We start from the raw sequence: 26,951 nt of genomic DNA, 5'->3' as shown, positions 1-26,951 counted from the left end.
TCTCCAACAAAAGCTGTATATAATGCTAGACACTGGAACCAGCCAGAATCAGAGGCTCTGCCAGCACCACCAGTTTTGAAAACTCCCAGTGTCCCAGTAAGTACACTGTTTTTTTTCCAGTTTAGTAAATCTCCTTTCACTGATTTTTCTGAAACACAAGTTATTGATATCTGGTAATGTCACAGTAACTCAGAATGAAATCCACTTTGTGATGTGACCTATTGGGAATTTGATAGCAAAGAAACTGTCAGTGGAAATACTCTAGAACAGGATCTTCCATATAATTTCAATATATGGATTAAAAAAGATACTTCAAGTTATGTTCAATGCTTCAATCAAGTTATGTTCCCTAATCTATTGAAATTAAACTTTCTAACAATAGACTCCACATTGTTTTCTATGAGAACCCTTAGGATTAATTTACTAATACCCACAGAAATCAACAAGTTGCAGGTCAAAGAGGAGAAACTTAAAAAAATATATTTAATTTATTTTTCCTTTCTAATGGTGTAAAGTGTTGTGAATTGCTGACTTGAGTCTTAGACGCTATGAAAGAAAGATATGAAGCTATGAAGATGTTAACGTGAACATATCAGATATGTATGTCTACACAAAGTAGGCAAGAGGTGAAAACAATTCTTAAAGTAACTTGCTGGTTCAAAAATCAGTGATTGTTCTGAGGCTTAAAGTAATTGTTTAACTCTTTTGGGACCCTGAGAATCCAGGGTGTTGGGTTTATGTATGTGCGGAAGTTACTGATTATGCTAAGAGAGCATTGTATGTTGTCAGTAAACTTCATTTGGTGCCTGGCTTACAGTACTTGGCTGAGAACAGAAAATCAGAAAGTAGATATTTTTGCAGTGATAAGTCTTCAGCTTTTGTTGTCACCAGTTTCAGGGTTGTTTTTTTTTTTCTTTTTGTTAATTCCACCTGTGTTTGTGTGGTTCTGATACTGCTCCTCTTTGATTTATGGTTGATTTTGGTTGCATCCTCACAGTATTCTGAATAGCTTTCCTTTAGTGTTAACTAGACTGCCTGGAAAATGCAGATGACTCATTATAAAATAACCATTATCACTAGTGTTTGAGGAGAGAACAGAAATTGTGTTTCTGCTAAACACTTTTATCGATTTAAGTTACATGCATTTGAACTGAAGCTTTTATTGCTTTCTGAACCTTTGTATTGGTACTGATTAAGCCAACTTAAAAGCAGATTTTGTCTGAGTCTTCTCAGACAGGCTTTGAATATACCCTCTTCAGGCTAGGAAAATGTCTGGCTCATTCATATTGAGACAAGCCATTTTGTTTTCTGTCAAACTTCCACTTTGTAACCGGAACCACTGAAATATTAATTCAGGAATATGGCAGAGGTGTGGCTGAACAAACCAGTTAGGGGAATTTGTTTGTATCTGCTCCTCATGTTATGATGTACATCTGAAGTTACACTTTTTTAAACTTTGATTTATGTGTGTATGATTAAGAGTTACAAGATAAGTGATCCTTGATCTAAACGTGCAGTGGTAATCCCTGCACAGATGATCTTGCCTCTTTAATTTCTGGATAAATTTGTCTTAGATTTATGGTGAGAAAACCATAGCATACAAACTGCTTATGTCAAGTACTCTTTTCTTATGGCCTCTCCAAGCTCCCTTGGAATTTGCTTTGAAGGGGAAGCCATTAACCGAGAATGGGATGAGATACTTCAGTGGACCTCCTGTGTTCACAGACAGATAAGATCAGAGTCTTCCAGTATGAGTTCTAAACCAGCTTTTCAGGCTGGCTTATTAGCATTTTGCCGCTGAAGCCTAAGTAAGCAAAAACTGAAGTGCTGCAGAGTCATAGAAGCAGCATGTTAAGAATACTCCATTAATAAAGCAGGTTGTTTTGTCTTATATTTTAATTTTGACTGTCAGTGTACAATGCACAAGAAGGCTTTTTCTCAAAATATTCCCTCGAGTACCAGTTAGTGCATCCTCTATGCCTGTGTATTAATACTATTTTTTTCAGTCACACTTAAAAAAATTAGCATTTTTCTATGTAAGGAAACTAAATATCTCACTTAGAGAGTGAGGGTGAGTAAATGACCACTGGCATTGGCACTGGCACATTTAATTTGGAATTTGGAGGTCTTTCCTTCATGCCTTGTTTTCTGTAGTTTGTCTTCATATCTGAATTCGTGCTGAAGAAGTAATCTGAAGACAAGCTGACACTTAAGCTGGGTAGCCTCAAACTAATACAGAAGAGTAGTTGAAGGAGAAACCTGTAATACTTGCCTGAGACAGCTACAAACTTGTCAATAGTTATTTTAGTTTATTAAAATAGGTATAGAAATACCTAACATCAAGTTCTTTACTACCTGTTGTAAGTTCAGAATAGGTTTTGCTGTATTATGTGCTGTAATATGTTGTTCCTAAAATATTAACAAGACAAATACGAGTAAGGTCAGTGTGTGGAGAATACCATGAATTTGCAAGGGCATACTCCACCTGTTCAAGGCATGCACCATGCCTCTCTTATTTCTCTATGTGGCAATGTTTTATGGTGCTACAAAATTTATATTGGTAGTCTTCTACCTACAGACAAAATACAGTTTGGAGTATCAGGTTGGAGAGGTTGGTTTTCTGATAGCTACACCCTGTGTACAGTACTGTGGTAGCCTCAAGTAGTTAAGAGATGAGAACAGTAGGCAGAGTATTTTTCAGATCAAGCTGTTTCGAGACGGTGATTGCTCAATGCTGTGCTCGTATCCAGACCACTGTACTTAAAGATGATTCAGTATAGCAACCAACTCAGTCACATCTGGAAGCTCCAGTGCAAGGACGTAAGATACTTGTAGGTATCCACAAATAATTATTTTTAAACACTGAACTTGGTTGGTTTACTTACCCTAAAGTGTAAGGAACCAGTGTAAAGGACTTTTTCTTTTTTTAATTATTATTATATTTTTAGTTTCAGAATTCCAGTGGAGCTTTCCTGTCTAGTTAGAACTGTGTTTTGGATTTAAAAATGGATATAATTTCTGACATTTTTTTTTTTTTTTAAGAGTAGGTACATTATCACATAGCTTAGGTGCATCTTGTTAGTGTAAGGCAAGGGCTAAATAGTCCCAAAATGTGAGTTTGACAATTGCACACCTGTACTGTTTCCTGATGTATTTAGTGTATGTTTACATGCTCAAAACATCTGCCCATTTTAGCACTTTCTTATTAATAGGTAAGGCTATCTTCAAAGGAGGCAATTCATAAAGATGATGGAGTTTTTAAGGCTCCTGCACCACCTCCCAAAGTGATAAAAACTGTGACAATACCTACTCAGCCCTATCAAGAGATAGTAACTGCATTGAAATGTAGGAAAGAAGACAAAGAAGTAAGTATTCTTAACGAATTTTTAAGATAAAGAATTATTGGTAATCCTAAGTACTGAAGGAACAGTGTCAAAATGAAATTTGGCTTTCCTATTAAAGATAATATTTATATCTAAATAGTTGAATGGCCTTCATTGACTTCTTAATGTTTCCTTGCACTCAAAACTGAATAGATTTTAAACTGTACTTGTTAAGGTTATAATCAATTCCAAGAGCAACTTACCTAGATCAAAATATTTGTCTCTTCCAGTTATACACTGTTGTTCAGCATGTAAAGCACTTCAATGATGTAGTGGAATTTGGTGAAAATCAAGAGTTCACAGATGATATTGAGTACTTGCTAAGTGGATTGAAGAGCAATCAGCCCCTAAACACACGTTGCCTTAGGTAAGATATCTTAATATAAAACACTGAACTTACATTTAAAAGCAATATTGAATTAAATAAGTATTTATCAATGAAGTGACCATGCATTAAAATGATGTTTGGGTAGTTACCTGGCACTTCTGCTAGAAAGAATAAAATTTGAAAATAATCGTCAAGATGATATATTGTGGATAGTTAGAAGTAGTATGAGTAGGATGATGAAATAGAAAATTGTACATTAAGGGACATCTTCAACACACTTTTTTCCTTGCTATAAAATAAAAAAATACTTTCTGATAACTTTGATTAGTGCAATCTTATTTGCAATCTCTCTGGTTTGCAATCTTATTTGCAATCTCTCTGGTTTTTAATGCAAAATTCAATTCTAAAATAAAATCCCTAAGACTGGGAAGTTTACTGACTGTAATGTAGAACTAATGTAATACTGAGTTACTGTTTAACTCTAACCTCCTGTTCTTTATCATCTGTTGAGAAACAACGTAAGTAGCATCCACTGGAAGTATTGTGGCCTCAATATTAATTGGAAGCTTCCCTAAGTTGTCCTAAACAATTCACTGCACTCTAATATTAAAGTTACACATTATTGTGGTGTTAGTATCAAAAATGTTAGTCTCTGAATGAAAAAGCTTATAATTTAATATTGATTTCCATTCCCTGGACATAAAAGTAATTGGAATGATGTTCTCTGGCCATGTATTTTTTTTTTATTTTTTTTTTTAATACTTGTAAATTTCCCTCTCTGCTTAGCGAAACTAAAATGCTAGAGAAGGAAAAACTTGAATCCGCAGAGCTGATGAGGACACTTTACCTGTGATTTGACTGTGGATGAGAAAAGGCTTTATATGCTTTTAAGAACGCTATTTTTAAAAATTATTCTTCATGTTCCTCAAAAACTAGCAATGGATATTGTTGCTGGAGTGTAAACACCAGGAATCTATTATCCAGTTTGTATGTACATGATGATAAGAATAAGTTAATACCATGGTGACAGCTTAGGAATGTTTTTCATATGAAGCACACTTAATTTGCTCATATGACAAGCTTCCTAAGATCTTAAACTGACTTTTTTTACTTTCCAAATTTATATCATGGAATGTAACGTGTATAAACACCATAAAAATTTTTTCTTTCAGTTAACAAATTAAAAGAAAAGTATTTTTCCAAAGGAAATCAATGTGTAAGGATAGGAATAGACGTAAAAGAATCAGAAACTGGTAGGTAAGCTCTAACTGGTGCCGTTGTGATTGGAGACAGAAAGACCACTTGTACTTTAAACACCATATGAATCTTCCATAATAAGATTCCTCAGTAGTCACTGAAGACTTGATTGCAGAATCGCTCCCACATACTCCACATTTAAAAGCAATATATTTTTAATAGTCTATATGTTGGTCTGCATATAGTGTTTCCATCAACCATAAATGCAGCAATAAATCTTAAAAATGTTTGGGTTTTTGTGAAAGTATTGTCAGGCATATGCGGGACAAATCAGTCAATTAGATAACTGTTAGATAATGATGGAAGCTCACATTTATAATTTCTGATAATGCCTTGATCCATGATAAGCTGTTCTGTGCCTCTAAATCAGAGCTTTGTGCTTAATCCATGGACATTTTACTTTCAATTTAACTATTTGAAATTATTTAGACTTTTGTTTGAAAGAAGCAAGTTCAGGATACCCTTTCAAATCCTGGTTTTAGCCAACTTTAAAATAAATCAGACATAGTTTACTGCTGGCAAGCAACTGTTGAGTACAGTGCTGCTCTGTTCACCAGTTACAAAGTTGACTTATACAAATTTTAGAAGAAACATCCTGACAGAGTTTGTTAGGGTCTGAGGTTTATGGTCAGGCATTTTGTAGACTTGTTTATCTGCCATTTTTGTAAATGTGTTCTTTTCGGTTGTTCTAATCCAGAATTAATTTTCTCTAGTGTAATCAGCTTGGCGACAAAGTGCGCCATGCCCAGCTTCCGAATGCATCTGAGAGCACATGGGATGGTAGCCATGGTTTTCAAAACACTGGATGATTCCCAGCACCATCAGGTATGGATACATGGTGTATTTTGTATTCCATTCAAGTTTTATGATACCTGTCTACTTTGTATGAATTTTGTGTACACATAATTCAAGGCCAGACATCCAGTATAGTGTGCATCTAGGATCAGTGCCTCCAGTTGAGAGATGTGTGGTGAAATGAAAAATAAGCACCTGCATTGCAATGACAAATGCTTCTTCCACTGTTTATGTGCTTCTGGGCTTGGAAATTATTTTAAAAATATATAATATAATATAATAAAATATAAGCCTTTTCTGTAGCTGTTGTGGGGCATTTTTCATGTCCTGTGCTTGTCTCCTTGAGCAGTGTTATAATTGCAGTTGGAGGACGCTTTGGTACGTGCAGTATTCTATGATAAAACTAGGAAAGGTAAATTTTAATGTCTTACAGTAACATGACCCAGGAGTTACAAATTGAAGCAGTTTGGGTTTTCCTTCTTGCCAATTTACAAGTTCAATTCAGCTGTAATAGAAAACTCTTCTTGGAGGTCATACTGTTTTTCCAGTGGTTGGAAACTGTGCCTGGGTGGTTTATCCCTTGAGGTATTGTTACAAAAGCTGCACATAAGAAATGTTACTTGAAGTGGGTAGTAGATATGTATATCCAGTCAGGTTTATTACCTTTATTTAATAGCTCTAGAACAAGGACATAAAATGCAGAAGGAAACTTTTCACCCAGAGAAACAGACATTTAAGAGATTGTTTTTGACATTTTACTGTGGGTGGGGGGAAAGCTGTAGAGTTTAAGTAACTAATTTAGTATAATAGCTTATTTTCCATCTCCCTCGAAAATTAGCAATGGCTAACTGTAAAACATATGAACCAGGTTCAATGCATTTGTCATTTTGTGAGCTGTCAAAATAGTGCCAAGTGATACTAGAAATAAAGTATAGTCACGGTATTTAGGACAGTTGCCACCACTGAGTTGCAGGAGATCTGCAGGACAGCTACAGTTCCTTGGAAAGCGTACAAGCTTGCTTGGTGTATTTTTGGCTGTCTCTTAACAGTTACCATTATTCCTTCATTTTCAAAAGAACTAGCACATACAGTTCAAAAGGAAATTGCATGCTATTATTAGGCTGCAGTAACAAAAAGCATTGATTATATTCACTACTTTCAGTATACTTGATGAAACGCTCCCTTCTATCAGAAAGAGAAAAGGTAGTTAATGTTCTAATACAGTTACAGTGCATTCCTGGTACAGGTTATACAGTCCCAAAAAATTACTGATTTATCAAACTACTATTAATGAATGCTAAAATATATACTCTTAACTACTGACAGTATATGCTTCAGCAGTGACAGAGCTTGATGTCTTTATATACTACCCTTTCATTCACTAATTATTTTACTAAATTTTTAACTTGTTCAAAATGAATAGAAATTTCTCCACTAAATCCAAGTGCAAAGTAACTCAAGAGTAATAAATCACACTAGGCTTTGCTTGCATGGCTCAAATCCATTTAAGATTAATAAGGACTGGGGGGGTGAGAAATACAATTATTTTATATTTTCTTTTAAGTATTTTGGAGATGAGAAAACTGCTGCAATGACATAGCTAATGGAAACAAATATGAGTGTGTACTGCATTCATTGGACTGATACAATGGAATAGACTGAGAAAGTAGAGGACTTTCACGTTTCCATAAGAGTATAATGCCGTTGCAGAAGTATTTTTTTTAAACCAGCAAGGAAACAAAATAACCAGTTATTTTAATAAGCTATGCTCCAAAATATTTACATGAAAATTACTTGTTCTGCAGAATTTTTTTTGTGTAGATTTGTCTTCAAGCTACAGTTTCAGTTTTTAACTGACTTTCTTCAGCTATGCTCTAAAGGTTTTGGAGTATTACTCATTTTTTAAATAAAAACTAAATTTTCATTATTGCTGTCAGTAGTTAAGCACAGAAATGTGGTTTTGTGAAGTCTTCAGCATGTGAATAATTTAAAAAAAAAAAAGTGCATTAAATGTAGTGCTGAACCCTATGAAAAAACCATCTGTTCCCACAAGCTGGAGTATAAATAGAACAAGCAAGAGAAGACAAGGATGAGAGTGGGTGTAAGTGGTCTGCTGTTTCTTAAGTGTATGTTCAACTAGGATGTTTTCCTGAATTCTCTTGAAGTATGGAGTGCAACTTCATAGTTAGCTGTGCCATAAAATTTCTATCTAGAGAAAATTCTATTTATTTTACATTTTTTTCCCCCTCTCTACATTTGTTTGGAAGCAGAACCTGTTTTAAGCATCTTGAGGAATAGAATGGGGGGGAAGCCCACCCAAAAAAACAGTTTCAATACTGCAATCCATAAGGGTGAGATTTTGGGTTCTTTGGTCGTTTTGTTTGGGTTTTTTAGGATATAAAAAATCAGTTATACTGACAATTTTCCCCTCATTCTCAACTCAGAATTCTGTGTATGGTAGGGCATGAGATGGCTTTCAGACAATGTGGTTAACTGGTTTTAACACTTGCAGAAGATTAGAGCAAAATGTAGAGTTGTTATAATCAAGATGAAATCAATTTGCCTATAGGGACTAAGAAAAATGAATTTTAGAAAATCCATATTACTGGCATGTAGCTGAAGCAGGTTTGTCTCACGTGAGCAGCACTCACATTTGAGATCCCTACTTTTGCGACATCGCTGTTTTCCTGTTGCACATCAGCATTTGGAGGCTTGTTGGCCTGATTGCCTTCTGTATATAAGCTGTTGCAGGAACGTAGTTCTTTTAACACATACCTGCTGCAGTCCTTTTTGCTTCTCTGGCAGTCCTCCTGCAGCCTGACACCTTCTGTGTAATGTCTTAGTCCCCTGCTTGGGTTCCTTCTAGATCACGTTTAAGTATCTAAAACCTGGGTGGAAGGTCTGAAGGGAAGTGTTGACAGAGTTTATGTGGAGGGGGAACTGTTACTCTCTGCATAATAGGAAGTCAGTTGGATTGCAAGGAATGGAGCCTGGGACAGGCAAGGGCTTGGTACAGAGGCTTACAAAATAAGTGTGATTGCTCTTAACAGGCTTTGGAGTCTCTGTAAAAAATTTCTGAGTAGTGATCCCAGAACCGTCTCTTACTTTTTGAAATGCCTAAATATTGGCAGCCCAGATTATAAATTCAGCAATTTCCCTCTATTAGTTGCTGCCTAGTTTCTAGTTGACAGACACTCCTGTGGGGTCTTAAGCATTCTTTTTACCAGGAAGCTCACCTAGCTGGTGCTGTTCACTAGAAACTAGTTCTTCATAGGTGTTGCTTTATCAGGTTCCATACTGGCTGAACAACGGTTAACGGAGTAACTTTTGATTTCTCTGGAATGCGTGTGCTCCTGTGTCCTGTTCTAATAACTGCCATTCTGAAGGAACGGTCTTCTTCCAGGAACCAGAAATTTCTTACAGTTTAAACCAGTTGCAAGTAAATCCAGAGTAAAGAATTTCTGTAATTAAAATGATAAAATCGTAAAGTTTATTGGAGAAAGTTAATAGAAATTAGGGGAAAACGGTGTGTACCCTGTCTGTGTAGACAAGCCGCATAGATTGCTTTCTACCTTGTATCTGACAAGGCCGGAGTATTGATATTCACAGCTAAGATTCTTTTACCTTCCCCCCTGCCCCGCCCTGCCCTCAATCAACCATGTGTCTCGAGGTTGTGTTCATGAAAGGAGATGTAAATTTGGAAACTCTTGCTTCCTTCCTTCAGTATTCCAAATGCATCTTTGGTAGTTAGTCAGATTAAAGTCTTTATTCACCTGAGGGTTTACTTGACTTGGACAGGAAGGAGTTTTAACATAGCTTTTGATAGACTGTCAGCTGCCTAATCCTGTTTTGGAAATGCTGATACTACTTAGTATGACCAGGTATGATTATTACTTGCTTCTAAAATAAACAAAAGCAGCTCATGATTGCTTTGGTGGTTGGCTGAGCTCTAAACAAGATGTTAATCTGCTATGATACAGAAATTCTGCTCTTTCCTGGTAAACTGTACAACATTCACATCCCAGAAATAGCTTGTCTCCATTTTTAATTTACTTCATACAGAAAAAAATTGGAATAAGTTCATGCAGCATGTTGATTCTTGAGAGCTGAACTCAGTAAGACACACACATACATCCCACAACTCCCCCAGCTCTTTTTTTCCTTCAGATATCGTCAGAGGTTTCTGAAAGTATTGTGCCCAGCATAACTCAATTTTCCATTAACATTTCTCCTCTTTGGTTGGAACTCACCTGGATAGATGGAACTCTTGGTAAAAGTGCTGTACTTACCAGCACTAGGGCCAGATAACTTTGCTCTCATCTCTTCACTGTCATTTTTCCCTTCCTGACAGTCACCCTCTGCCTTCCTTTTCTGGATCCTCCTGAAGATGAAATGTAATGCCTTCTTGAAGAAGGATTAAGTGCTCTTTAGCCAGTAAGAGGTCCCTATACACCCATTCTTGTGTAAAATAGAGATGGTCAGGATAATAACACTTATGTGTTAAGCACTGACAGGTCAAGGGGGAAGCTGGTTTGTACTCTGGCTACTTTGAAAAATCAGAATTCCGCTGGAAATTATTGTGTTTATGCTGGAAAGGTTTGGGTAAATTATTGACTGACAGACCTGCTTGGCAGAATTGGAATGTATGCCACCAGCCGTGGGGTTGTTATTTTTTTCTTTTTTCTTCCCATCACACGCAAACACTGTCCCCATGATCTCTTGTCTTTTCTGGCACTGTCACCAGCTTATTTAATCAAACCAAAATGTTCACCTGCCTTGCCATGTACCTTGCGCTTTTTCAGTCTGTTTGCTTGCCATCTGTCTCTTCTGTAATACTGTATTACTGGAGTTAGTATTTCTTACTCTGTCTGCAGCACAGGGTCCTTTAAAAGTAGAAAACCCTACCTTTCTAGTAGGGTTTTGTAAATGTATTAAGTGATTTATCAAAATCTCAGTTGTATTGGTTAGGAGACTGCATTAGTAATGTGCTAGAAGGAATCTGTGTACAACAGTAAGTACTCATGCAAGTGCCAGCATAGATTTGGACTTGTCAGGCTTTTTCTTTTGTAAATCTTCAGCGGGTTTATTAAAAACTGTAAAAGATCTGCCTAACGTGATTACTAAAAACTAACTTTTTTTTTCCTTTCCTCTCCCAACCCAAGAATTTGTCCCTTTGTACAGCAGCTCTAATGTACATCCTAAGCAGAGATCGTTTGAACATGGATTTAGACAGAGCTAGTCTAGATCTGATGATTCGGCTTTTGGAATTGGAACAAGATGCTTCTTCTGCCAAGCTGCTGAATGAAAAAGACATGAATAAAATTAAGGAAAAAATTCGGAGACTCTGTGAAACTGTTCACAACAAACATCTTGATCTCGAAAACATCACGGTGGGTATCATGATTTTATTTGAAGACCTTGGCAGTAGTGGAATGCTTAATAAAATGGAACTTGTAAGTGTCATCCTTAATCTTATCTCTCCCAGCTAAGGAGTCGTGACATTTTGTCTACCTTCTGTGTATGTATGACTACACTGCAAGTATTTCCTTCTTTGAATTTGAAATTTCTTTTCTAAAAGGCTGTTGGTAGGATAAAGTTATGATGTTCTTCAGCAGTTTGATTCACCATTTACTCCTGCTAAGGGTAGCTACTTAAAGGTAGTAATTAAAAACAAGTAATGCTTTAAATAACTGTGTGTTTAAAGACCGTGTTTAGATTATTTGACTGTGTTTCTTTACCTAAATTTTATATCATAGAATCACAAATAATAAGGGTTCTTACATGGGAATAGGGATATTGTGTGTTAAATTGAAAATGTGGTGCACGTTCTGCCATTTAAAATAAATAAATAAATAAATCTGTCCTGCAGACACTGATTTCTCTCTGCCCAAAGTATGGTGGCAGATCTGTTGATTACCGTAAAGGTGGATGAAATTTTTTTCTTCCTTTCTTAAACATACTTGTTTTTTATGAATGTGTCTTCAGCTGCAACAGAGTGAACTGTTTGTGTTTAAAAATAAATTTGGCCGTGGTTTGATGCTAGCTTGAAAAATAAAGGGTAAGTTGCGAGTCTTTTAAAATGAGTGTATTTAAAGAATTGATGACAGATTGAGATGAGTGGCCATAGATTGCAAAAATTAGTAATGTGGTTTTGCTTTCACCATATTTCATTATAACAGATGTTGGTATGATCTTAATTTTTTAACATCATGTAATACATTCTTTTAATGTTTTAAAGATTCTTGTTAGGCTTTTGCCATTTTTCATGTAATACTTATCCATGACAGGAGGAGCTTCTGATTTATTGTTTATAAAGTGAGCTTTTTAGAGCTTTATCTCTGCAGGTAGTGTTTCGACTCCTGACAGTAGTCTGCTGTTAAGATTTTATTCCATTTTAGGTTAGATTAAAAGGTTATGTCCCTTGTTGAGTTGGCATTTTCTTTTGTAGTGTTAGTGACTTTTTTGTCAGTTTAGGAAGGGTTTGGTGTGGGTTGTTTTGTTGTTGTTGTTGTTTTGTTTTTTCCCACACAAAATTCTAACTATGGTACAGCTAGCTGAATTGGTATGAAAAATCAGGATTATGTAGCAGTAGAAAGAGCTGAATTTTGGGGAAGGAAAATAATATTGATGACATAATTCTTAACCTTGGTAATCAGTTTGTGGTGACAAAGGAGAATTGTTTGAGTTTCAGTTTTAGGCTTGTTTCCTACAGACCTATGAAACATGCAAGCAGGGGGCTTGTATTAGTTTTCTGGCCTTTGAAATCTGCAAAGGCAGAACAATTTTGAGATTATCTTCTCTGCTTTCAGTTTACTCTACGGATTCACATGGTACAATCCAAAGATCCTAAGACAGAATGAAATTTGTTCTCGAGGTGGTGATCAGCTGGGAATTGGTATAATCAGTGTCTTATTTGAGAGCTGTTTTGGCACTGAAGGCAGCTCACGTAACTCACAGTGTGTCAGTGCCAGGGTATCTTATGCACTGCAAAATGTAAGACAGCTCCCTTTATTAAGCGTGGAACAGCTGGTACAGGTTCCTCATTGCTGAAGCATCCAGCCACCCAGACCACTGTCTCCTATTTGAGCTTTTCTCATATTCATAATCTGAGCTAGCTTGATTTTTTTATGAACTGTAATTCTGTTGTGTTTTCTTAGGCATGGATTTTAAAGGGAGAGGATATATTAAAAGGGACTCTGTCTTGTGAGGAAGCCATCCATGAATAAAGAGTAATATTATCACAGGCCATCAGTCTCAGCTGGGGTTTTTGGTTCGTTCTTTTATTTGTTGTGGGTTTTTTTTTTTTTCCCTGAGGCAACTCTATTTCTTAAAATTATATTGAGATGTTGTTGCAAATGTGTTGAATACTGTAGTACCTCACAGATGGAAACTGGTTCCCTCCCAGCTGCACCATCTAGAAGCAGAAACTATAGTGTTTGGAGAATATATGCAAGCCAAATGAGATGATTAGGTTCTCTTCCAATTTATGATAGTAGCAATGGTAAGTTGAGACTATAATGAACTTCATATGTAGAAGATAAAGTTACTTTCATATAGATCTGTCATGAGATATAATAAGTAATCTCTGGTTTGTACCAGATGACAGACAGAAAATGCTAACAAAAATGCAAATCATCTGAGGGTAAAGAAAAGATCTGTGCTTTTTCAGGCTCATACATACCCACTGAGAAACAGAAGGACTGCAGCAGATGTTTTGCTAACTCCAGTTTGTGCCTAATGGTTACACCTTCACTTTATGGAATCTTACACAGATCAAAGATAGATGATCAATACCGCCTATCTGTTTCCACAGATAGTGTTGTTTCTGTGACTATCTAGAAGTTAGATTGGACTGAATTTTGAGTACTCAAAAACAGCTATTCAAAGGGTTCTATTTTCTAGGCTGCTGTGAACATTGAAAATGTAAACCCCGAAGTTGAAAAGGAGTTCTTTGTGGATTGAATTTGTTCCAGGTTTTTTTCCTGGCTTAGAAGAAGATCAGACCTGAAGAACTTTAGCCTTCATATTAGCAAATAGCACTTGCCTGTCAGTCAGGCGTAGTGGTCTGTAGCTGCTGCTTGCGGCTAGCTCCTCTCTCTTGCATCGTAATGAAAACCTTCAGAGGGACTTCTCTTTTCAGTTGGTGAAAGGTTGTTCTGCTTGTCACTCAGCATAAGGCTGAAAACTTAAGGGAACCATGTGTTGAACCTGTGGTGTTAAAATTTCATAATAATTGACATTGAAATGGCATAAAATGGATTACTTTCCTCAAAAGCAAAAGGGTTGCAAGATTTGATTCATTTCAGCAAAATAAATAAATAAATTTAAAGTTGTGTTCTTAAGTAGTATAAATATCAAATTATATTATCCTGGAGTTCTTTTAAATCCTACTGCCAAATCCTTTGGCAGAAAACTAAGCACCATATTTTAAATATTGTGTGGCCTTTGAGCTTTCATGGTGAAGGTATTTGGGAAGCTAACCAGGTCTTTTGTAGCCCTTAAGATCTCGAGAGTTTTTAATCAGCTTCTATCAATCTGGTTTAGGTTAAACATGATTTCAGATATCCATGTTACAATATGTTCAAGCTCAATCTATAGAAGTGAAAGGAATCATCTGAAGAGGATGGGAAAGCTTCAGAGAGCTAGCAGACTGCTGTCTTCAGATTCTCTCCCCTCCTCCCTCAAAGCTCTTTTTTGTTTTTGGCTTCAGAAGTGGAGTTCTCCGTTGTTTAAAATATTCTCATCTACTTTAGCATTATGTTTTTAACTTACAGTTTTTTAAAGTGTGGGGTTTTGGATCTTGTATCTCCCAGTGATGAGATGAGAACCCTCTGTAACCAAGTGTGTGTAGTTTCCCTGCTGTGGGAAGGCCGGATGAGTGGCTGTTGGCAATTACAGGTAGTTAGCAATTTCCTGGGTGACAAAACAGTTGCGGGACTCATTGCAGCTTTGTCTGTTTCCTCTGTGATGGGGAATTGAGATGCTGCTGACTCCTGGAGGAATGACCTGTTGTAGATTTGGCCTGCTTGCCTTCTCTTGTTCCCCACAACGCTGTCATGATCTAAGGACACCTCCTCCATTGACACTGGAGAAATGCTGTTACTAACTCGATGCTCGTCAGTGACAGTGAGCTGCAGAGCTTGCTCCTGAAAAAAGGAGATAACTAACTTGGGGTGGTAAACTCTTCTATATCAAGACTAATCTTCAACTTTCTTTTTCTCCTTGGAAATCAGTATTTTGAAAACAAGGAAAGCAGTTGAAGCTGGGGGGTGGGGGGGAGGCTCATACAATTTATTACTCGGTTTTCCAAGACAGTTGGGGTGTGTTCTCAAGCCTGGTAAGTACTGTTATTTCCTGAAGTCTGAACTGGTGTCCTGAAACATGCTGCACAGCTCAGAATAAGCACAGTCCCCCTTGAAGCATTGCAAACCAAATGTGTCAGGGAGGGAAGATAACTTGAAAGTAGTTAAATTCAATTGGCTTTAATGAGATCTTAAGTCTTTTTCTCTAACTGTTCATTGTTGTATTTATGTACCATATATGACATTATTAAGCTTATAGTATTCCAGATTTGCCTGTGCGTTTTTCAGATGTTACAGAAGTCTGTACTGGTCACTTTTGTGTAGGTATAAATTTATATGTACGTATATGTTTTATTATTAACATTTGCCTTAATAAAAGGCCTTTTGGAAAAACAGGTTATCATCTTGACTTTATAAATGGTGCTAGTTTTGTTAAAGACATTGCAGGGGATTAACTAATATACCAAAAATCTCTTCAACTTCCATTTGCAGGGAGTAAACTTATCTTTGCTGATGTTAAATTTTGATATGTTTTCCTCTTTTTCTAAAAAAACAAAAAAACAACAAACAAACAGAGAAAACAGTAAATATCAAGATTTTCTACAGTGTTTTAGTTTAATCGCTATCTTGTATGAGTTTAAAATTAAAACTACAAAAATGTCTCCATTAAAATCAAATGTATTCTACAAGCAGCAGAGCCAGTGTATGTGGGAGACAGAGCAGCAGTGTTCACTGTGGCTTTTGGTTTTTTTTCTGCCTGACTGGTTTGTCCGTTTCCTTCCTACGCTTGTTTCTTTTGATAACAACAGAAACAGACAAAAGGAGGCTGCTTAGGTTTTCTAAGCTATTAATAAAATCAAGAAGCTGAAAATGCAAAGTACCTTTTTATCAGTACCAAGTCTTTTTTTTAAAACAAAACAAAACAAAAAAAAAAAACAACGCATATTTTTCAATCCGTTCTTGCTCCCTCTGGTGGTTCTTCTACCCAGAACTTATAACTTTGTTTTTATGATTTTTATATTATGTGTCTTTGTATGATTTGATTTATTGGCTATAGCTGCATGTGATGATTTCACTAATTCTGGAACCTGACTCTTTCAGACCGGGCATTTGGCAATGGAGACATTACTGTCTCTCACCTCAAAACGAGCTGGGGACTGGTTTAAAGAAGAACTGCGACTTCTAGGTGGTCTTGATCATATTGTAGATAAAGGTATATTGGAGACGCTGCTTTGACAGTGTGAAAAATTAGTGAATCTTACTAAGATGTTTGCTTTTCTTAATGTTCATTTTCTGTGGTTTCCCAGCAATGTTAAAAATGAAGTACACAATTTGATATCAAGTCACTAGGAAATATTAGTGACTTTAATCTGTTGTATGTGGGATTGAAACTAGTTTTAAGGTTAATGTATATAATGTTGCGTATAATATGTGGGATTCAAAATGGCTCAAGCTTAGAATACAGATTACTGTGTTACTTATCTCTGGTCACACAAATACAGCATGCTTATTCTGGAATAGAATCTTCTTTACAGTCTTGGAATTATTTTCAGGCCTGATGTTTTTTAACTAAATATCCCAGAGGAAGTCAGCCCTTCAAGAAGAAATGGTGGGGAGTTTTGTTTCCTTATTTTTTTTAAGATTTAGGTTTTTTGGATCAGCATTTCACAGATAGGAAAAGGGTCATTTCTAAATGGATTCTTGAGCTGAATAAAGCTTAGTCTTAAGTAAGCGGAGGGGTGGACAAAGGAAGGGTTGAAGAGAGAAAAGCGTTCAGCTTGCACGTGGTTGCAGACTGGCAGAGTGTTGGGAGAGTGTGCATGCTGCATCTCCTTTCTCTTTGACAAAACAGTGCATTGCAGTTCAGGAACATCGTCACATGCTGTACAATCTCTTCATTGGCAATAGAAAATAAAAGATAGAGATATAGGTAATTTGTGGCAACAATCACAAACTTGTAAAACCAAAACTGTAAGGGTGGGGATTTTTTTAATTTACTTGGGGAAATAAAAAAATTTGTAGTGCTGATCATGTCTTTGTGTTTCCTAGTTTTACAGTTTTGTAAAGTGTAAAACAGGGTTGATAGCAACTCTGAGTAGCTAGTTAGTTTGTACACTTGTCTTTTGAAGACCTCTTACTGATAGTGGAAAACAATTTTTTTGTTGTTGTTTAGTTAAAGAATGTGTGGATCACCTAAGCAGTGATGAAAATGAAGAGAAATTGGTTGCTTCGTTATGGGGTGCAGAAAGGTGTTTACGGGTCTTAGAAAGTGTGAGTATGAACTTCTGAAAACTACTTTTTCTCAGCCAGACCTTTTTGATGTTACATTCTTTCAGTATATAGTTACGTAGTAATGCTATAATGTTGATTACTTCTTACAGAAGATACTAACTTTCTGATGTTTATCAATGTTCCTGGAATGTTTGTTTGAAAAGGTCTTTTACCATTCTGTATGTATGTACAAACATTGCGAGTTTCTTTTTGGTAAGAATAACAGAATGTAGCATGCTTTTTCTTAAGTTCCTGCTGTTTAGGAATTGTTTTTGAGGCATGAGTTTGACCTTTCTGGTGTGTGTCTAGTAATAATGGATCATTATAAAAGCAGAATTTTCTTAGAAGCAATACACTGATGTATATTTTAAGAATTGCTACTTTCAAACATCAGCTGGCTAAGTGCTGAAAGAGAAAATTGCCCTGAAAGTCATTGAAATAGAAGGACAGACTCAGAGTATAAAAGTAAGCTAAAAACTGAGAAAGATGAACAATTGCTGAAGTACTAATTCAAGGGTGTCTAATTAAAAATTAATAGCACCTAGCTCTTCACCTGCCTTCTGAACAGTGAGAGAAAAATTTTCAGATCCAATTTCTGCTTTTATATTTGGGAGATGGAACTGACAAGCAACAGTAGAAGAGTTTTGTTTAGTGGTAAAATATTCAAATCTGAACTTAAGGGTGGCTTGTGATGTAGCAAGGTCCTTAGGAACTTGGGAGAGATGACAAAAATCAACAGACCAAATCATGCAAATTTAAAAGAGCTTTCACTGCTTCTGAATTTCAATCAAAGGAATTGAGGAAAAATTTCATTTTTATTGTTGGATGGCATAATAAGCTTAGAAGTGGAGTTGATGTCAAGTCCTAAAAATAACTTTATATATATAATTGTGTTCTGTGTTTTATATATATATATATACACACACACTTGGAACACTGTAGTCCCAAGATAAATATTCAGAGTTCTGCTGTGGCAGAACATTCTGCCACATGGTTTCCATACTTACTGTATCAATGAAGATGGTTTTATCTTCAGTGCCAGAGTTCTGTGTGGTTAATTACAAGGTGAAAGCTCCAAGGACATATTGGATAATGGTAAGTGGAAGTTTACACAGGATGATAACCAAGAAATGTGAAACTGAATGAAGTGGGGTGGTAGTGGAAAGGAATGCTACTCTTTCAAGGCAAAAAAAGTCTCATTTTTAATATTACTTTCTCCTCCCCTTTTTAGGTAACTGTGCATAATCCAGAAAATCAGAGCTATCTGATAGCCTACAAAGACTCGCAACTCATAGTCTCCTCAGCTAAGTAAGTTGTGACGAAAGACGTTTTTGCAAAACACCGTGCCTGATAGGGCAAAAATTAAATTTGTTGTACCACAAGATTCTAGGGAGGAAAAAACCCAATACTTTCCACTGTTGCTTTTCATTAAGTAATTCTAAAGTTAATTTAGATGAGGGTGTGGGTAACTACCTGAGTACTGTAGTGCTGCTATTGTTGGTTGTGTAAGAGCTACAAGGAGTTCAGCTCCTTCTGTACTGAGTTAATATTAACGCAGAAGAGTGCAGTTGGGAACCTACACTTATTTATTGTGTTTTCATTATGCTTAAGTGCTTACTGAAATGGAGCGTAACAGAACTGACGGTGTAACTAAGAATTAGAATAGTGAAATTCTTTTCTTAGCTGTTCTCCCTGGCAAAGATGCTCGTACGAACACCTCGAACCCATTTATTAATCTGGGCGAGGTCTCAGTTGACTGGCAGAGATTGCATCCCTCTTGTACTGCTTTTCATAAGAGAACAAATTAAGCTGAAAATTTTACTCTGCAGACCTCATTGGAGACATAATTTCATGATTGTAGGTTAGATATTTTGAGTACTTCTTTAAATTTAAAAAAGAAAAATAAAATAAAAAAGCGCACAGCACTCCCACAGTTTACTATGCTATTTAGACCAATATATATTTTTGATATTTTTAGTTTTGGTTGTAATTGAAATCAGTGTTGTTGGTTTAACATCAAACTAATGTCATGCAGTGGAATCATGCCTGCGGTCCAGTGTTATGAGATTAAGATTTTGCTGCTAGGAAGTCACATGTCATTTATTTCTTACAGAATGGAAATAGCTCTTAGAACAGAACAAGAGAACATTCAGATAACACTGTCAGAATAATGTTATGCCTTGATGGTCAGAGGATATGAGAGGCTGGGTTTGTAGGGAGAGATATCTTTTGTAAAACCTTGTGATTAAATTGGAAAGAAAAATTAACTTTTGCTCTTGAAATCTCAAGCTGATAAAGCTCTAAGCCACAAAGCTTTCCTGGTTTTTGTTTTCACAATTTCAGCTGAGGTCATAAAAGATTTTATAGGTGGTAAGTTTATTATCTCTCACTACAAACTGGGTATGTGGGCATCAAAAAGATTCTGCATAAGCTGTGTATTGGGGGTTTTTTTGTTTCTGGTGAAATGAGTGTCAGGGTGGAATGTTCTGTGTGTTGTTGGGGTAATTTTGTTCTGCAACTTCTCCCTGCAGAGCACTGCAGCATTGTGAAGAGTTAATTCAGCGATATAATCGTGCTGAAGACAGTATCTGTTTACCAGACAATAAGCCTCTGCCTCACCAGAATGTAACTAACCATGTGGGTAAAGCAGTGGAAGACTGTATGAGGGCCATCATAGGTGTCTTGCTCAACCTAACAAATGATAACGGTAAAATAAACAAAAACCCTGTGTATTCTTTGTTAAAGCATCAAATAATACATTAATGTCAACCCTTTTCTTATACTGATTATGGTTTTTCCATGTACAATGCAATTGAAGAGTTATGTATGGTAGATGCTTGCTTTACAGTAATCAGTAATTTGTCTTTGCAAATTGGATGAGTAATTGCAAATATTAAGATGTGTGCTTTGGCTAAGAGAGCCCTGTTTATCTTTAAAGCCAAAAGGTTTTTATCAATCTACTTATGATGTGAAATTGAGTATTTTAAAAATTGAGCCTCTGAACTCTCTCTGTTTACAGAATGGGGTAGTACAAAAACAGGTGAACAAGATGGTCTGATAGGCACAGCCATGAATTGTGTGCTTCAGGTTCCAAAGTTCCTACCTCAAGAACAGAGATTTGATATTCGGGTGCTGGTAAGCTGCTGTATTTGTTACATTAACATAAAGTGATTTGCCCCCTTCTTGTGCATTTAACTGGTTCGAAATTAAGGAGCAGCCTCTACAGTTTTCATTGACCATATATATGCACATACTGAGTGAGGTGTTTTAGGTTTAGGTAAGGATTTGGTGGTTTTGAGCTCTAACCATTTTCCCTGTGTTTAGTGGGAAAAAGTGCACTGCTAGATAGAGAAAGAGATTTAGCTAAATAAATCTCTGAATTTTGTAGTTTTCAAATGTCTTTTCAACTTTAGAAATATGGTGGATGTTGTTGTCTGAGATAAAGGCTTTGTCAGATTTATGACAGCTTATGTAAAATGGGTCTGTGTGGTCTAAGTTGTAACAGTGCAACTGTGTATGTGAAGAGTCTTTTAAGAATATAAGCTGAAGGTTAGACACCTGAGCCCCTAATTGAGGAATGAAATCTCATCTTTAAAAGTGTTTTTCTGTTCAGAATTGGAAAAATGGAGATTCCTGCATACAAGTTCTAGTGTCCAGAGATCTCAGTTTTACCTCATATTTCTTTAAATCCTGATCCCTCTATTGAACTGTTTCATAAAGGTGTGTTAGTAAGTTACGTATCCTCAGAAGGATAAGGCCTACAGATGACATTTATCTGGATAGGGGTTTTTTGCTAAATTATCCTTTTTTTTTTTTTTTTTTTAAATGTGTGTAATCGTCTTTGACTCTCCAATTCTTGCAGGGATTGGGTCTGTTGATCAATCTAGTAGAATATAGTGCTCGGAATAGGCACTGTCTTGTCAATATGGAAACGTCATGTTCTTTTGACTCATTCTGTACGGGAGAAGGAGATGATAGCCTAAAGATAACTGGACAGATTGATGCTGTTCAGGCTTTAGTGCAGGTAAGAAATGTGTTTTTCCTGTAATAGTTACCATTTCTCATTATGAGACTGTCAAGGGGGAAGGGAGAACTCTGCAATGAAGATTTGACAATTTTTCTGTTTAGTATTTTGAGTAATACAGCGTAGTGGGGGAAGAAGGGTGCTACTCACAACTTTGACTTTTTCCATACTGTACATTACAGAAAGAGCTTTCCTGATAAAAGGCAGTTATATCACTATTGCAGACATCCAAAGGCTGCTCTCATGCTCCATAAAGCTATCTTCTTCCTCTATGGTTTATTTCTAGTTTTCTTGTTCCTAAGCAGTTTGCTTCTAGTTTTGTTTTAAACCAGCTGTAAAAATTGTAAGCTCCTCTTGTCTTACCCACTTTGCTTACATAGATTTAAAAAAAAAAAAAAATACTATCTTCACAGGAGTTTGTAACTTAAAGAAAATAAATCATGCTTTGTAAGAGCAGTAAAATATGGATGTAATGAATATGGATGTTGTCCTCGTTTTTGCTAGGATAGGGTTAATTTTCACAGATGTGAAACAGCATTCTTAAATGTTGTCTTGACTAACTTGTTAAAAAAAGAAATTCACTGATAATTTTGGTGAATGAATTCCACTGTGCAAACTAAAATAAAAGAACTGAAAGGATTATTTCAACTGAGATAATTCTACAGACACTTTTAGCAGTTCTTCTGTTTTAACTATGTGAAATAACTATCCATCAGTGGACCAAAAAAAAAATCAACAATAAAAATATTAAATATCTTAATATACAGCTCTGCAAAGTAATATTTAAAACTGATGGTTGTATGGTTTGGGAAATAATTTGCAAGATAAAAAGGCACAATATGAGATTGCTGGTTCAGCCACATCCTTGATAAGTCATTTTAAATTACTCTTTCAATTTTTTTCTTTTTACATACAAGGGGAAAAGCTAAGAGAGCAAAGAGGGGATAGCTAGCATGAAAAGAAAATGAGGATTGGTAGAGAACAAAAACAGACAGGAAAATATGGCAACATCTAGTCTTCAAGCTGTGTCTCAAAGAAAATGATTAAATATTTATGATGCCCAAGATGAGCCCGCCAACTGGTTCAGCACTGGGAAGGGAGGGAGGCCTTTTCTGTAGACCACAGCATTGGTGTTGAGGTGCATTATATTTTTCTTTGAAGAAGAAAAGGCTATTGTTAAGAAAAGTAGTGAAGACTAACTGTATTAAGGGGTGAACTGTGGAGGGGAAATAAACTTTCCAGTATTAATTCAGTGTGTTTGGGGTTTAATTTATAATATAAATTCTTCTGAAATTTTCTCCATTAGCTATTTCTTGAGCGTGAGCGAGCGGCACAGCTGGCTGAGAGCCAGACAGACGAACTGATTAAAGAAGCTCCTACTGCTCAGCATGATAAGAGCGGGGAATGGCAAGAAACAAGTGGGGAGATACAGTGGGTCTCCACAGAAAAGTCAGATAGTACTGAAGAGAAAGATAAGAAGGAAGAAGATGATGAAGAACTTGACCTTAATAAAGGTATGTTGTCTGGTTGTGATGAGCTCAGAAAAGGCGAAGAGCTCTGTGATTGCACAAATCCCCACCTTGGCCTCTGCTTCCATCTCCATGCAGTCTCTTGGGCCGGGTTTTCCTCAGTGTATCCCCCAGGTGAAACTGTTACAGATCATAAGTAGGAGCAGTTCAGAGCTGAAGCATGAGAAGTGGAAGAAGTTACGCTTCTTATTTTCTTAACAGTACCTTCTGTCAGTTCCTTTTGGGAAAACAAACAAACAAAAACCCCAAGACAAACACAAACCTTATTAGGGACATTCTGTGTAAGAAATATTCTGGGAGAAATGGCTTTTAGGCTATTATCTTGTTCTACTGCAGCAGTCCTTGAAAGTTACCTGCCCTAATTTTGTTTTCCAGGGTATCATGACCCATTCTTAATTCATGCTAATTTCGGAGTTTTTTCTTCCCCTCCCTATTTGCACATATGCTTCTTCTGTCCCCATCTTATTTGTTTCTAAGTTCTTCTCATTCCATTGGTGCTATCTCAGGCTCCTTGTGTAATGCTGAGATGTGCTGCATCTTTGGTAGTTTGTTCCAGGAATTTGAGTATCTCTAAGCTAAGTAGTTTGTCTCCTGAAAATTAATCAAGTCAGAAACATCGTCTTTCTCGTTTAATCTTCTAGTAGTAAGTGCAGTGTATTACTTCTAATAGTGTTTTGATCTCCTGATAGTAGGTGCGGTATATTACTTTCTCCAGCCTTGCTTTATATCCTTCCTCCTTCTTGTAGCTCCATCAGCTGGTGTCTGCAGCTATTTGTCACGTGTCCCAAAATGCTGAATCATTAGCAAAAAGTGCTATATCTGTTATCCTTAATACAATAAACTTCCTTTGGTGGAAGTCATACCGGCTTACAGTATCATGTGAAACGTTTATGTTTGTATTTTGGTGGGTTAAGCATGCAGTTTGCACATTAAAGTGGTGATTAATAAAATACTATACCATGTTTTTCTGTTCAAGAATGTGCTGCTGAGTTAGTAAGTACAGAGTTCGTCTGATTCTTGCCTCTGAAGTCCCAGTCCAAAAGCTCATTTTGTTTGAGAAGCAAGAATTCTGAAGAGCAATAATGAAAGACTGTATTTGAAGCAGTAAAAGATACCAACTGCTTAGAGAATACAATACTCTGTTATCTCTCTTTACAGCTCTTCAGCATGCTGGGAAGCACATGGAAGACTGCATTGTGGCCTCATACACAGCATTGCTTCTAGGCTGTCTCTGCCAAGAGAGTCCAGTAAGGGAATAAGTCAATAACTTGTTCTGAAGTCCCGTACAATTTTTAGTGAAGTAATAATTTACAGTATTGAAACAGGTTTATTAAATTAGGATTCAATGTGAGCTAATACATTGATGAAGGCACACTGATGTATATAGTTCTCTGGAAAGTTGCCAGAGGTATTCCATCCAAAACATTTTCTGAACGTCAGAATGTTTATCAAAAACAGCTGGAATTGAACGTTTAACCTCTTCCGCCTCTCTCCCCTTTGCTCTTAGTCTTAGCCCACAATTGAACTTACTTTAAAAAGGCAGAGGAAAATTGGCTCACCTGGTCTATAATTGTAAAAGCTTGATTTATTTTTCTGTAGTTTCAATAAGCAAGTTAACGTCAGACTTTAGTCTCTTTTATCCGTCTGCCTTTTTTTCCCCTCCATTGAAATGACATGAAATTTTATATGTCCATATTAGTTGAAGATGATTTCCTCAGATTGGAAATACATAATAGAATGCTGAAGTTAAAATGGAAAATACAGAACTCTTTAACAGCTGAGAACTTCATAAACTCTCCTGTCAAATATATGCTCAAATGACAGTGAGGTTGAGGCCTGCCTTCAGGCTTCTCTAAATGTACCATGATGGCAGAAATGGTCTTTAACATGCTGTTCTGTACCTTTTGACTGGTAAGGTTCCATACAGTTTTAGTGTTTGGAGTGATACTGACGATAAGTTCAATAGTTATCAATTCTGAACAACTATAAAGGGAGATTCTCTCCACATCAGGAGAGTAATCTGGTGAAGTTGTTAATTCTTGATAATCCTGTAGGTCCTGGAGAGGTCTGATGGTGGTAATGATCTTTACTTAACAGGGTGGGGGGGGAAATAGCAATTATTGTTACCTAGAAACATAAACACCCTAAACACATGAGTATTGCTTAAGAGAGACTAAATCACACAGCTGATAGCAAAAGGCATCTTAATAATGCTATGAATAGACTCGTCTTATTGCATCTCACATGCAGAGTAACATAGTTCTGCATCGGAAAAATATTTCCCAAATTAAAATAGATGGTTTTCTTTCTTAGATCAACGTGACTACTGTGAGGGAGTACTTACCTGAAGGAGACTTCTCAATAATGACTGAAATGCTCAAAAAATTTCTCAGTTTTATGAATCTTACTGTAAGTAATATGTATATATTTTAAATTTATGTATGTAGATATTTTTGTAATTGTGTTTTCTGTTAATAGTCCATACATTTTTACAAGCAGTTAACACTTTTCAGGTATATATTTAGAAGAGCACAGGATGATTTTCTGGTTTTAAGTACTCATGACCCATTTGTCTGTCATTATGTTGGTAGTAAAGAGAATGAAACTACTTTCATTCCATTTGATTGTGACTGGTCAGGAAAATATTTTTGAATCCTCTGCTTGAACTAATTGCTTTTACTGATACTTAATTCTAAATACTAAAATTCTGAAATGAGCATAGCTCTCAAATAATTCAAAGAGGTATTACAAACGCTCATTTGTTACTTCTGTTTTCTATTACATTTTCCAGTGTGCTGTTGGAACAACGGGCCAGAAATCTATCTCTAGGGTGATTGAATACTTGGAACACTGCTAGATACTTAACTTCCGCTGCAGGCACTCTAATGCTGGAGCTACCCTTAGACAAAAGAGGAAGTCATGAAAGAAGTCCTTGAAGGATATACCAAGAGCATTCATCTGTGTCATTCGTGTTCAGATTTTTAAGGCTACCTGGTCTCTTAACCATGCATTCAGCATTTTCTAAAAGACAGTTACTACATCAATCTGCAACTATCAAAAATGAGGGGGAAAAAGGTTCTGAGGAAAATAAATAAAGAAACCATGCTGTTTATGGTGTAGTGCAGTAAATAAATATTTTTGGCAGGGTTTACCCTCCCTATCTTTTTTTTTTTCTTGCTTTGTTCGTGACAAGTTTCAAGGGGAAAAACTTGCTGCTGATAGTGCAACTGCTGTTTACTGTTGAGCCACTGTTCATGCCAGCCAGGTGCAAAGGCAGCTTAGCTACTGAGGTATCAAACAAATGTTCTAATAAAGAAGTTCTGGACAGCAGCACCGCTCCTATTTGAGTTTAATTTGCTCTTGCTTTTTTATTACTAGATTGTTCCAAAATCATAAAATATAAATTTTTAAATACTTTTGTGATTTTAACTACTGTCTATATTTAAAATTTGTTGGAATCCAAAGAGGTGAGGATTGGATAGTTTATTTTTTTATACTGTTTTGATTGAAATTAGGTGGTTGAACCATTTCTCAGTTCTAAAACTGTCATGGCCCATGTACTGTAAAACTGATAGACCATAACACTTTGTATTTCCAAGAAGCGTGCAAACCCATAAACACACAAAGCCATTTGAGGGTATGTTATCCACAAAAGAAATAGTAACTATAAAAAGTTGTACCCTGTTTAAAAAAAGAGAGAAGAAAAAAAAAAAGATACTCAATCCCAGGGTAGTTTACACTTCTAATAAGCAAAAACTTTGAAATGCTGTTTTAATTTGTTTCAAGGAAGCACTCAAGATGTCTTTTATAATGCTCAATACAAAGAATTTGGATGTTTTAGGGGGAAGAATTTTAAAGAAGCTAAAACACCAATGGGGATTAATGTTTCCAGCTGACATAATCTTTCTATTTCATTCTTCTGTAGTATGACAAAGTTTAAATGCATACAACACAAAGCCTTAAATTGCTGATATAGCTAAGATTTTGTTCAGTCTGAGGTCTAGTTCACAGCAAAGCATTGTGTTTGAAGACTTAAGTGGAACAAAGAATCCCAGAAAATAC

The 26,951-nt window shown here is 36.2% G+C and overlaps 1 protein-coding gene across 1 annotated transcript; it reads left to right on the top strand.

The window, feature by feature from the left end:
• WAPL (WAPL cohesin release factor) lies at nt 1-26,579 on the top strand (the record flags this gene model as incomplete). The annotated part of the gene is made up of 15 exons (XM_010164613.1): nt 1-96; nt 3,213-3,365; nt 3,614-3,750; nt 5,682-5,793; nt 10,926-11,153; nt 16,167-16,278; nt 17,239-17,336; nt 18,568-18,644; nt 19,868-20,043; nt 20,356-20,471; nt 21,199-21,360; nt 22,667-22,874; nt 24,048-24,136; nt 25,203-25,298; nt 25,681-26,579. Coding segments are annotated over 15 exons (1,926 nt in total), but the record flags the coding sequence as incomplete, so codon positions are not given.
• Nucleotides 26,580-26,951: the final 372 nt, after the last annotated feature.

Source organism: Antrostomus carolinensis, unplaced genomic scaffold (genome assembly GCF_000700745.2).
Source record: "Antrostomus carolinensis isolate BGI_N321 unplaced genomic scaffold, ASM70074v2 scaffold26503, whole genome shotgun sequence".
NCBI lineage: Eukaryota > Metazoa > Chordata > Aves > Caprimulgiformes > Caprimulgidae > Antrostomus > Antrostomus carolinensis.
The sequence above is the reverse complement of the archived record's forward strand: the minus strand, read 5'-3'. Positions and strand labels throughout refer to the sequence as shown.